At 42.8% G+C, this 13,698-nt stretch overlaps 1 protein-coding gene across 1 annotated transcript in view; it reads right to left on the bottom strand.

Moving 5' to 3' along the window:
- Positions 1 to 2,390: 2,390 nt before the first annotated feature.
- LOC130473182 (P-selectin-like) overlaps positions 2,391 to 13,698 on the bottom strand; it is a 30,844-nt gene continuing 19,536 nt past the window's right edge. Inside the window, exons 11-17 of the mRNA XM_056844711.1 lie at positions 13,292 to 13,477; positions 10,094 to 10,279; positions 8,934 to 9,119; positions 6,992 to 7,177; positions 3,773 to 3,895; positions 2,888 to 2,918; positions 2,391 to 2,445 (exon numbers count right to left, since the gene is read on the bottom strand). Of these exons, the coding sequence (XP_056700689.1) occupies positions 2,391 to 2,445; positions 2,888 to 2,918; positions 3,773 to 3,895; positions 6,992 to 7,177; positions 8,934 to 9,119; positions 10,094 to 10,279; positions 13,292 to 13,477 (953 nt within the window). The remainder of the gene's footprint in view (positions 2,446 to 2,887; positions 2,919 to 3,772; positions 3,896 to 6,991; positions 7,178 to 8,933; positions 9,120 to 10,093; positions 10,280 to 13,291; positions 13,478 to 13,698) is intronic.

Below are 13,698 nucleotides of genomic sequence, written 5' to 3'. Positions count from 1 at the left end.
TAATACGGACGTGCAGGAAAATTCCATCCTCTCTGTGGCCTCTCAGGGTCATCTTCCAGATGAGCTCTGTGTGGGTCCATCCTAAAGGGGAAACAAAATTAGCTTGGTCATTTGGGAGAAGACCGCACAATATTTTGGACTAAAGGCAGGGCTCTCACTTAAAAGAACTTCTCATTGTGAGACACATGGTACATGGAATATAGTACACAACAGGAAAGAGTGAATTGTTCTAACTCAGGAATTACACTTGAAAAGCAATAAGTTTTGTTTTAGATCAACAAATATTTCCAGAAACGTTATCTTGCCAAAGGTTTACAACCTTTGCTTTACAACCACTAGCAGGAAATTATTTGATTGCTTTCCTGTCAGTTAATCCTCCCCGACAACTCAAGTCCTGGATGCCCCTCTGATTAAAAATGCTTACATGCACAGAGACGAAAGGATTAGATTAAATTGTTCTATGGCAGAATGGAACTTTCCTGCCTCCCCATCCTTACCCTCCCCACACACACACACTGTAGCCCACTGATCTCCAAAAAATGCTGGCCCTGGAAAACGGGACCTCAGGAATGACATTGGGGGGTAATAAGAACATAAGAAAGGCCCTGCTGGATCAGACCAAGGCCCATCAAGTCCAGCAGTCTGTTCACACAGTGGCCAACCAGGTGCCTCTAGGAAGCCACTAACAAGACGAATGCAGCAGCACCATCCTGCCTGTGTTCTGCCGCACCCAAAATAATAGGCATGCTCCTCTGATACTAAAGAGAATAGGTATGCTGCATGACTAGTATCCATTCTAACTAACAGCCATGAATACCCCTCTCCTCCATGAATATGTCCACTCCCCTCTTAAAGCCCTCCAAGCTGGCAATAAGAACATAAGAAAGGCCCTGCTGGATCAGACCAAGGCCCATCAAGTCCAGCAGTATGTTCACACAGTGGCCAACCAGGTGCCTCTAGGAAGCCACTAACTGAAGTAAGAATGGGGAATTGGTGGAAATTGCCAATTTAGTCTGGATCCATCCCTAACTCTATCTATTTAAAATACTTATTCATTGTATATAGTTTGAGGAGCAATTTGGGAAGTTATTTTTTTTTATCTTTCCCTTCCTCTAAATAGCTCCTTGTTCATCTTCACAACAGCTAAGGTTGCTAACCTTCAGGTGGGGCCTGGAGTTCTCCCAGAATTACAACTGCTTTCCAGACCACAAAGATCAGTTTCTCTGGAGAAAATGGCTGCTTTGGAGGGTGAAATTTATGGCATTGTACCACACTGGTCCCCCTCCTCCCCAAACTCTGCCCTCCTCAGGCTCCACCCCCCTAAAATCTCCAGGTGTTTCCTAACCCAGAATTGGCAATCCTAGGAGGTGCTGTGTGGAACTCTCATTCCCATTCTTCTTGCAGATGAATATGGAAAAGGAACAACTCAACAGGGTAAAAAGATTGCAGTGTGGAACCCCAGGAGATGAGACCTAGACGCATCCCAAGCAATGTAGACTAGCTTGCATGTAGAAACACATCCGTCAGCCATTAGAGGGCTGGTAGAGCTTTTTGGCTGATGAAAAAGAAAGGAAGGGTCCCAAATGATCAGCAAAAAAGCCTGAGCTGGGGATCATGAGACAGGCATGTGGTCTGTTTTCACTGGATCTGCTGCTCTCTAACTGCCCAGTATTTGCAGTTGAATTCTCAAAACTATGCACAGAGGCTCCCCCCACCCTGAAGAAATTCCAGGAGTACCTTGTGATCAATTATGCATCCCCAGCAAAAATGAGGAGCTTCTGAACCACGTGTGAGTCCCTTCACCCTTAAAACACTGCTTTGTAATTGGCTATGGGATATTGTTTCGCAATACGTCACCAGCCCCCGCCAGCTCCACAGCGGGATTCGTTTATTTGATCTGAACTGAGTGGCCATTTTACAGCCAAAGCAGAGAAGGGTCTGGACAACAACACCCCGACTAATTTGTTTCTGCATAACTCAATGCAGGGGACATAACATAAAAACACTCGCACAGTCATTTGTGACATTCATTGTTCCATCGGTAGTCTCGCACTCACAAAAAAAAGGCTTTCATGCCTACAAGAGGACACGTATAAAGGGAGGGTGGCATGGCTCTGTTCCATCCTGCCGAGAACTGAAACTGACCCACATTTGCTGTGAAACTGACCAAATAAGCAGCCGCTTAGGTCGTTTGTGATCATTTCAACGTTCTTTCAACTATATGAAATTGAATGGTTGGATCCAACCCACTGGCATTCCATTGTCATTGGTTCGATTCAGTAGAGTCGGTATTTCATCCCCTAGCAAGATAATTATCAAATTCAGAAGGAAGGGCTGGAGTAAAGCGCTCTGAAATAAATATATGAAAGCAACACTACTGATGACGTACCTTAGGAAAAGGAATCAAATGCTACATTGGAAAAGACTCCAGGGGCTCCCAAATCACTGAAAGGCAAAAGAGTTGTTATTCTGGCTATTGGTGTAATATAAATCCTGCACCTTGAACAGGTCCTCCCAAGGCATTTTGGTGCTGGTAGAAACTTGAGACTCTGGATTTCATGTAACAAACAAAAATATGTTTCCAATCTGCATACATATGGTTATATTGTGTCATCTGATTCTCTTTACTCCTACATGGCATTCTGCTTTATGTGTTTTCTAATCTTCATTTTATAATCCCACCATGTAAAACACCCCCCTCCCCCTACTGTGGCCTAAACAGATTACCTGCATGCCATCTTTACTGGTTACATCATGCTCCTGAAAAATTAGACTCGCAAATTCATGATACAATAAATGAGTTCATCTTTAAAGTGTCACAAGACTCGGGATGGTTTTCTGCTAGGAGTTAAAATGCTTTGGCTTCACTTCACACAGAAGGCCTTACCTGGTGGAATTCAAGAGCTTGTTTTTTTCATCTGATGGTCAAAGTGTCCAATAGATGGTATAGAAAACAGAGAGAGAGAGAGAGAGAGAGAGAGAGAGAGAGAGAGAAGAGAGAGAGAGAGAGAGAGAGAGAGAGAGAGAGAGAGAGAGAGAGAGAGAGAGAGAGAGAGAGAGAGAGAGAGACCCAGTTAATATCACTTATGAATGGAAACAGCAGATAAAAATATAGCAATTGCATTCTGGTTTGCATGAATGAAAGCTGTACCCTCATGGAAAATCAACACAACACCCAATTCATGCAAGACAATAATCACACATATTGTGCTCCTCGGGACACCTACAGAGAGTTACCTATACCCTGCATGTATGCATGTATAGCTCTTTGTAAGAAAGATCCAACCCACACTCAATTTAACAATAAAACTATGGACCATGATAAATGTGAGGTTTAAATTGCATGTCCAGCCATACAGGTGCTAATGTAATATAAAAATCACTCAACACACCTACAAAGAAAAATCGTATGTGTACAATGTACACAAATTGTATATGCATTCACCTTAATGTGTGTACATGGCTACTGGGAAGGGAGAATTCCAGACAGTAACACTCTGCTAGTTATCTCTGCTAGTTTACTACATGAAAGGAGGGTTGTTGTTTTTTCTTACATAAGGAATTTTCCATATTAAACACATTCCCACACACAACACCTGCAGTCTGTTATTATATCCAAAATGCTTCCACTTCCTTATGCATAATGTGTAGATCAGCTCTAATTGAATGTTTTTAAACAAAATAAAAAACTAAAAGAGGACACATCTAACAGTCGCACGAGGACAAGATTTCCAAATGAAAGAGAGAGTGAAGGGTATATAAGTTTTTTTACCTTTTTTGCTGAGATGTCGCATTACTAGAACTATTAGCATTCCGGATACCAGCAGGCCAATAACAGATGCTGTGACTCCACCGGTGTAGAGCAGAACTTGCTTGAGAAAAGGAGCAATGTTTTCTGAAATGAATACCAAATCCATAAGATCAAGATCAGTTAACTAACTTATGCAAAAGCCAAACCTGATGGCGGCTACAGCAAGGAAGGGAATTGGAAGAGACCAAGTAGAAAAGCTGGTAGGATCTAACTTTTTGTTTTTATAAAAGTCTACTTTTGACAATTAATTCATACGAGACTGAAAAAGGAGGACCCCCCCACCCCCAAAAAATAATGGCAAAGCAAACATTTAAAAAGCAACACTAGTAGAAATTACAGATTGGATACAAAAATCAGAAGACCGGTCAATAAGACTTGAGAAATCATGTTTAACTGGTGGATTTCACCACTGGTTATGGCCAGGAAAGAAAATGGTGATTCCAAAGGAAAATACCCAAGAAAATTTGATGTTTCGACTACTCAGAAATTGGCAAGAGATAAAAGGAATTGTCAGTCCTTCCCCACCAGAGATGATGTCCCCCACAGAAGCATACTGGGATTGGAAAACAAGGTTGAAATACAATTTCCTGACCTATAAAGATCTCATTAACAAACAAGGCAACATTAAAACTTTCCAAGAATTAATTGATGAGGATATCAAGATATCATGGTTTTCATACATGCAAATTATCCATGCACTGAAAACTGAATGCCTTCAAAAAGGGAAAATAAGAAAACTGACTGATTTCGAATCCATAATAAACAAACCACAAGACCATTTACTATCCAAAATCTACTAAACGTTATTGGCAACAGAAACAGCTTCGGAACAAATAAAAACGTGCATGGTGAAATGGATGCAGAACTTTGGAGAAATGATACCCTTGCAAGCTTGGCTGCTGAGAAAGACAGAAACTGTATATTGGTTTATTTCCTTGAACATTTCTGCTTTATGTGGGTTTTGAGTTCTGTGTTTACTATAAGTGGGGATTGTTAAAAATATAAAAAAAATGAAAATGATAAAGCTGATATAGGACAGCCATGTCTAGTTTCATGTTGCTAGATTAGGAGAGCAAAGATGATATTATCGGCTTGACTGATTGCTCTAGGTTTAATATACATTACTTGTAGATTTGTAATACTTGTAATAAAGAAATAGCCAAAGTTTAAATGTTTAAATGTTTCAGTGTACTAATGAGAAATTGCCATTCAACATGATCAAATGCTTATTTAGCATCAAGTTAACCTTGCCATTTCAGCATCATTCACATTGTAATAATTAACCAGCTTGGGGAAAAATGTGGCAACAAGACATAAAATTTACGAGTTCTCAAACAGCAACAGAAAACTGGTATAAGATGTTTTATAGATGGTACTATGCTCCAAAAGATCTCCCAAAAATGTACAAATCAAACCAAGCTAATTGTTGGAAATGTTCAGAAACTCAAGGCACTTTCTTTCATCAGTGGTGGAATTGCAAGAAAAGACAAAAATACTGGAAAGAAATCTGGAGAAATGCAAGAGTTGTTACATCTGAATTTTTACTTTCAGCCCAGACATTTTCTATTAGGAATGATCCCAACACAATTAAAGTCTAAAGACAAAGAACTTTTCTTATATGGAATGACCGCAGCAAGAACACTGTATGCCCAATATTGGAAAGAAAAAGAACACCACTATGGATTACAAAAATGTATGAATACACAGACATGGCAAGACTCACCGACTGGATGAAGAAAAAATCACCGGATGAACACAAACAAAAATGGCAAGCATTTTATGAAAGATACACTGTAAACTAAAGCATAAACTCAATGTACATAAAGTTACGACTAAAAATGAGTTAGATTAATAGAATGCAAGAAATGTTAGAATAATTGTGATTCATAGAGAAGATTCAATAGGACAGATAACAGACTTTTAAAAATATTGAAACAAGATTGCTATGAAAAGATGAAAATAGTGAAGACCTGTCCTGAATGCCAACCCTGTACAATGTCCTATAACTGTTCCCAAACCCCTTTCCCTTCTTTATTCTATGTTATTCTGAAAAACTTAATAAAATGTATTTTTTTTAAAGCTACATTTACAGAGCATTCCTGAAATGCACCAGCGGCTCGACCCAAAGGCCTTTGGAGGCCGACTAAGGCCTCCGCCGGCACAGGGGCCCACAACGCCGGTGCCCAGAAGGCGCACGCCGGCGTGAGTGGCCCCAGAGCCAGCGTGCAGGCCTGGCTGCCGGTCCCTGGCCGCCACCGCGGCAGTGCTGGGCCCGGTCACCGCTGCCGCCTCCCACCCGCCTCTGGCTGCCCGCACAGGCCACGACGGGGAGCCGGGAGGCGTTCCCGTGGTGTAACGGCCCCCTGGGAGGTGTTCCTGGGGCGTTCCGGCGCCGGCCGGGGGGGCGGGGCTGACGTTAGTCGGCCTCCCGAGCCATTTTGGCTCGTGAACGCCCCTTTTTGTTTTGACAAGATACGGCAGCTTTTTGCTGGCCTATCTCCCATAGGGTTGCACGGGTTTTTGGCGCCGGGTAGAGGTTTCTGCGGTGCCGAAACCTCCTTAGGAGGCAAAGCCGCTGGGTTGCCTCCTAAGCCCGGCGCAGGCATTCCTTTCAGGAATGCGCTGTTAAAAAGCCTGTAAGTGTATAAAATCAGATTCTACAAGTGGTTTACAAAATTGCATTTGAGTTCTCCTTTGCTGCAGCAGAGGCTAAGCTTGCAGGCAAAGGTAACATTTGTAGAATAGGGGTGGTAGTTTGGAAGTGCCTCATTATGTAGACACAAATCTCCAAGGTTGGCTCTGGGGTTAAAAAAACAAAACTGGGTCTGCAAATGTACAGCAAACCCAGCTAGGAATGGCACTGTTTTGCTAGCACCGGTGACAGAAAAGTACACCTCCCACAACCCACACAGTGGTTTGTCAATTTTTTAAAAAAAGATTTCTTTTTAATAAGTCAAAGGATCAATGTGATCCTGTAACAGCTGGTCTAAATCTTTGGGTAAGGAGTAAGGTGACCCCTGACCTAGCATTCAGCAAGTTCCTAGAACATGCACCTGTCATGCAAATTGCAAAGTTAGGCTCATATAGAGGGGTGAGGAGGACCCACGGTGACTTCTCTTTGAATATCATGTCTGTCTTTGCACACAATGTTGCCACTACAAAGGGAGGAACCACAATTACCTTGGCAAACTGGCATCTCAGCAGACCAATGGCCATCCGGCTGGCACTCTATCTTGCTCGTTCCATTGAGGAGATATCCACCGGCACAGTGGAAGTGACATGTTGAACTATAGCGGAAGGTGTCCCAGGGATGGGAACAGTTGATCTCCATATGTTCCTGATTCCACAGCTGGGGACATGATACAGCTGTACAGGGAAAAAATGAGGAATCATAAGATCCAATTTGCCTTAAACTTTAAATGAAAGAATTTTTACTTTGGTTCTTGTAGGTTATCCGGGCTGTGTAACCGTGGTCTTGGAATTTTCTTTCCTGACGTTTCGCCAGCAACTGTGGCAGGCATCTTCAGAGTAGTAACACTGAAGGACCCCCTCACCTCTGCAGGAGTATATCGTATACCTTGCAGCTGTGGAGAAGTTTACATCGGGACCACAAAACGCAGCATACAAACAAGGATAAAAGAACATGAAAGATACTGCAGACTTGGCCAACCTGAGAAATCAGCAGTGGCTGAACATGGACTGACACAAACAGGACACAGGGTCTTATTCCAAGACACTGAAAGACTGGACAATTCTACCAACTATTTTGTCAGATTGCACAGAGAAGCCATTGAAATTCATAAACATCAGCACAACTTTAACAGAAAAGAGGAGAGTTTAAGAATGAATAAGGCTTGGCTTCCTGCCCTGAAAAACCTCCAGACAAAGACAACATTCAACAATAGCCATACAGATCAGCTTTGGATTACACACATTAACAGATCACTTCAGGATACAATGGTTCCATATTAACATACCATACCCTCATTAGCACATTATCTTGATACTTACAGGACAATACTTTTGCAGGACAATACTCAGCTCAAACCCAACCCCTTTCTGACTATATATTACTCTTCCTACACCCTTGACACTGAGAGACACTGTCCTTCAGTGTTACTACTCTGAAGATGCCTGCCACAGTTGCTGGCGAAACGTCAGGAAAGAAAATTCCAAGACCACGGTTACACAGCCCGGATAACCTACAAGAACCAATGAACTCTGACCGTGAAAGCCTTCGACAATAATTTTTACTTTATTTCTATAAGCAAAAGTATTGGCAATACCAGGCCAGAAGGATCAATGGCCTGACAGTATAAGATACCTTCATATGCTCATTTGCTGGTAGGGTTGCCAACCTCCAGGTGGGGCCTGGACATCTCCTGGAATCAAAACTGATTTCTAGACACCAAAGATCAGTTCTCCTGGAGAAAATGGAAGCTTTGGAGGGTGGGCCCTATGACATACCTTGCTGAGGTCTCTTCCCTCTCCAAACTCTGCCCTCCCCAGGCTTCACTCTCAAAATCTCCAGGAATTTCTCAGCCTGGAGTTGGCAACCCTATTTGCCGGGCTGTGGATTCCAAAAGAGAATGATGTGCCCTGGGAATACTACTAAAAGGTGAAATGGTCCTTGTGAGATACCCGCACAATGGATGTGACACACACCCCTCCCATCCAAATGCATCCCATCAGCCACTAAAACTCCTGGTTTTTCTACCTGGCTAGAAATGCCAAACCAGAGTTGGAGAAGATTGTTGTCAACCTCTTGGCAGGCCCAAATGCCCACATGTGTGCGTAAAGTGTCGTCAAGTTGCAGCCGACTTATGGCGACCCCTTATGGGGTTTTCATGGCAAGAGACTAACAGAGGTGGTTTGCCAGTGCCTTCCTCTAAATGCCCACATACACAGGCCAAAATATTGGCTGATAGACTGCATGGAGCTCAGCAGGCCACAGGTTGTGCAGGCTTGTTCCAGGGACACTAGAATGATGTTACTCTCTAATACCTAACACCCAGGCCATATATTCCTGGAAATAAAGACTGAATTTGATTCTGGGGAGCAAAGGTCAGATCTGCTATCTCTACAAACCCACTTTGGACTCGAGGCAACCTAAAGGCTATACCTTCACAGATGGGCATATCCCTTGTCCAGTTTCCTCCAGCCATGCACTGGAGCATCTCTGAGCCAACTAACTCAAAACCAGAGTCACAGGAGAAGACACAGCTGGAGTTGAATGCAAAGGATCCATGTGGATGAGAGCAATTTCCTTGGCCGTTGTCTGGAGTTCCCAGAGCAGGGCACTGAACAGCTGAATTTAAAAAAAGAAAGAACATATGACATGCTTTATTATAATAATTATTAAAATAATAATAATATAATGTTACATGTCAGTGGTAAGAAGTGCTAGGAACAGCAGTACCAAATTTAATGTGCAATCTTATGCAGTTAGTCTTGTCTAAATGCACTGGTTTCAATGGCTTACTTAGACCAGAATAATTTTGTATAGGACTATATTGTCAATGGCCTGGAAATAGGACAGCACTGAAGACTGTGAGTGGTCTTAAAATATTTGTTTTATGTACACATATGCAAGCAGAGCACATTGGAAGCAATCAGGTACACCTGCAGCAGGCAGCAGAAGGAGCAACATTTTTCTAACCTTCTCAGATTTACCCAACTAGAATCTCTCTCTCTCTCTTGGCATTTTTTCTGTCCCTCTGCCATTTTTCTTCAGCTATGAGGGTGAGGGGCTATGAACTTCAAACTCTAACAAGTACTGCATCCCCAAAGTTGGAGAGAGATTCTGAGATGTAAGGATAACATCTCCTGCCATTAGCTCCCATTGCTGCAATATCAACTAATTTTCCTGCAACATTGCCAGCGATCTGCTTAAATTAAAGAATGGCCAGCCACCAGCCATGACACTATACAGTATTCTTAGATGAGTTTAAAGTAATTCAGGGGTACACATTCAAATCAATTATGAAGTGCATTTTCAATAGCCAGGGAGTCTATTGTACAACTTTATTCACTGAAATTCTAGATTCCAAAATGGAAATATATATATTTTGTGGTTTGATTCACAAGCAGCCTTAAAAGGATCAGTTTCCTTGTGAGGGGAGAGTATTGGAGACTCCTAGAAGTTTTGTGATCTCATTTACTTACCAATGTACAAGTTCAGGAGCAAGGGAGCAGGCAAGCACCTAGCCCGTTTAGTGCTATAATAACAGCCCTAAAGAGACATCAGTTCTGGTCTTCTGGACCACATACTTTAGCACTGACCTTTGCAAGATGGCAGTTGCTCTGTCCAATTTCCTACGGCCATGCAGTCCAGCATATCTGATCCAACAAGCTGGAAACCAGTATTACAGAAGAAGCTGCAGCTAGAGCCATAAGCAAAATCTTCATGGGGATGAGAACAGTTAAAATGGCCATTGTCTGGCGCATGCAGAACTGGGCACTGGATGGCTGGAGGAAAGAAGGAAAAGACAGCCAAGTAAAAGGTGCACGTTCAGCAGACTGACGAAAATCCAGTTATAGTTGTATTCAGTTACAGTACTCACTAAAAAAGGCTCAGAAGCCCCGTTACACTTTGAGGTGATGCCTCTTCATTGGGGGAAACAAAATACAGGTTGAGTATCCCTTATCTGGACTGCTTGGGACCAGAAGTGGTCAGTATTGCAGATCTTTCCGTATATTGGAATATTTTGGATTTTTTGCAGATACATAATGAGATATATTGGAGATGGGACCCAAATTCATTTATGTTTTATATACACTTTATACACATAGTCTGAATGTAATTTTAAACAATATTTTAATACTTTTGTATATACTGAACTATCAGAATGCAAAGGTGTAGCTATCTCACCAGAATACCTGTATCAGCTGTTAAACAAGAGCAACAACAAACAGCGAAGAAACTAACAACGGCAGGCTTTCAGTCTTCACCTACAATGCTGTATACATTGTATTTTATTTTTTTAGGTGAGAGGAAACATTGAAAGGAGGCAGCACGGATCTGCCTGCCTGCCAGCTCAAAAGGTCCATTTTTTGGATCAGTCCAGATGAGATATCCAGCTAAGGCATACTCTGCCTGTATAGAGATATCCATACCATAGAAGCTCAGTTTAACTGCTGGAATAGTCATGACTGTTTTCATATGAAGCTGCCTTATTCCAAGTTAACCCAATACTGCCTCCTGGTAGCAGCTCACCAGCATCCAGAGTTAGAAGCTCTGTTCTCTGCCTAGAGGGGCCTGGAATTGAACTTGGGAACCTCTGCAAGTATAGCAGGTGTTCTACAGATGAACTATGGCTCGTCTCCTGACACTGCTCACACAAATAACACAAGCCAATAGCAGCAGCATGAAGCAGTTCAGTGGCAGAGCATCCGCTTGGCATGCAGAAGGTCCCAGGTTCAATCCCCGGCATCTCCAGTTAAAGGGACTAGGCAAAAAGGTGATGTGAAAGACCTCAGCCTGAGACCCTGGAGAGCCACTGCTGGTCTGAGTAGACAATATTGACTTTGATGGACCAGGGGTCTGATTCAGTATAAGGCAACTTCATGTGTTCATGTATTCAATACACAAATAAGTCTTACAAGTCTTACAAGGCTGGATAATGTTCCATAAGTTTAATTTTTACTTATTTAATTTAGGCTAAAGGGAAAAAAAGTATCCTTCCTGTTGTCAAGAGATGGTCATCCTTGTATAAATCAATATGACAGGTTGAGCAGTTTAAACATCAGCATTTTATCATAAAACTTGAAGCAATATCCTGCTTCCTGATGTGTCACCTAAGTGTAAAACGTCACATGGGAAGGGGTCTATAAACGAAGCCAAGATGACCACATCTTGCATTTCAAAGTGATGTGGCTTGAACTGATAGCAGCTAGTTCAAATGGGGTGGGGGGAATCTTGCTCCTTTAAAATAGTTTATAAACATCTAAGAAAGGACGACAACCATGTTGGATCCTTAGTATCATCTTGAAAAGCAAACGGTCAGAACAATCTTGCAAGCAACGTCCATCGTAGCTTATATAAATTGCACCTTTTTGTACATGACTGTTGCCCCTGTACTGTTTTCCTAGCCTCCAGGTGGTGGCTGGAGATCTCCTGCTATTACCACTGATCTCCAGGTGACAGAGATCAGTTCCCCTGGAGAAAATGGATGCTTTGGGAGGTGGACTCTATCGCATTATACTCCATTGAACTCCCTCCCTTCTCCAAACCCCATTCTCCTCAGGCTCCACCCACAAAACCTCCAGGTATTTCCCAACCTAGAGCTGGAAACCCTATGCCTGGATGTTTTTATAATCCTTTTAATAAAGCCTGTTGCTTTTATTGGTGTATTCTACTGCATGTATAAGAGTCCAAACCCAGCCTTGGTCAAGCTACCAGAAGGAGATTTGTTCCAGGGCAGTAATTGATGGTGTCACATGCCACTGACGTCTACAAGAGGCACTATCACATGCCACATAGAACACCAGGACCAGCAAAACTTCACATTCTACTGCTGCTATCTAGATAGGTAAAAGGTAAAGGTAGTCCCCTGTGCAAGTACCGGGTCATTACTGACCCATGAGGTGACATCACATCCCAATGTTTACTAGTAGGACGATGTTTACGGGTTGGTTTGCCATTGTCTTCCCCAGTCATCTACACTTTACCCCAGCAAACTGGATACTCATTTTACCGACCTCAGAAGGTTGGAAGGCTGAGTCAACCTTGAGCTGGCTACCTGAAACCGACTTCCATCAGGATCGAACTCAGGTTGTGAGCAGAGCTTTTGACTGCAGTACTGCAGCTTACCACTCAGCGCCACGGGGGGCTGTCTAGATATATTCCTTGTAATTCTTCCTGGAGGATCAAGACAGGGATTGGTTGCTAGTGATCCAGCTTTACCACCAAAAATGGACACCACAAATGACACACACACAGAGATCCCGTCTTTGAACTATGGGTAAGCATCTGTGGTTTCACGCACTCAATACAAAGTTCAGCTGTCTATCATATTTTCAGGATAGGGATGTGCCAGAGAAATTTACCTTGATGAACCCCATGGTGGACTATTTATGTGCATGTATGTGTGCAATAAAGGAAGCCCCAGCCCTCAATTGGCAAAATCTGAGCAAGGCTGTCAAAGATAGGACATTTTGGAGGACATTGATTCATAGGGTCACCATGAGTTGGAGGCGACTTGACAGTACTTAACACACACACACACACACACGTGTGCAATCTGGTTAGCAGGGTTGTCCAAATGGCATATAGGTAGCTTTATTGAGATTCCCATGTTACTGTGAGGAGGCATATGCCCAGTTTTCTGCCCCGGCATAAGTGATACAGTAAAGAGGATAGTCTGTTTCATTTTACATGTTAGAAAATATCTTGTTAGTTCATTTCTCTAGTCGTTTACTTTGCCTTACACACAGCAAGGATTACTGTGGCCGATTCACAAGCGTGTACTCAACACTGACCTTCACAAAAGGGCGGTTCCTCTGTCCATGTTCCCAGGGCTGTGCACTGAAGCCTCTCCTGTCCAACTTGCACAAATCCCATATCACAGGAAAAGACACAGACTGAACTATATGCAAAGTCTCCGTGCAGATGAGAGCAATTAAATCCTCCATTCTCGGGGGCATCCAACTTTGGGCAGCCAATAACTAGAAGGACACAGAAGGACAGTGAAAGAAGGAACCTTGTGCACTCAGCCAGGACTACTAGAAGGAACAAGTACAATTATTGTCTTTTATGCATGACTGTTTCCCTTGCCGTCACCCCTCCAATGACTTTGGGTCTTTGTGTTGATCATGCATGCCATTTCTGACTGTCAGAGGTCGCCTCATTCTCCCCCTGCATTTCCCTGCATTTTGCCCATGTTTTA

The sequence above is a fragment of the Euleptes europaea genome, chromosome 2 (genome assembly GCF_029931775.1).
Source record: "Euleptes europaea isolate rEulEur1 chromosome 2, rEulEur1.hap1, whole genome shotgun sequence".
NCBI lineage: Eukaryota > Metazoa > Chordata > Lepidosauria > Squamata > Sphaerodactylidae > Euleptes > Euleptes europaea.
This window is presented reverse-complemented; position numbering and strand designations above follow the sequence as displayed.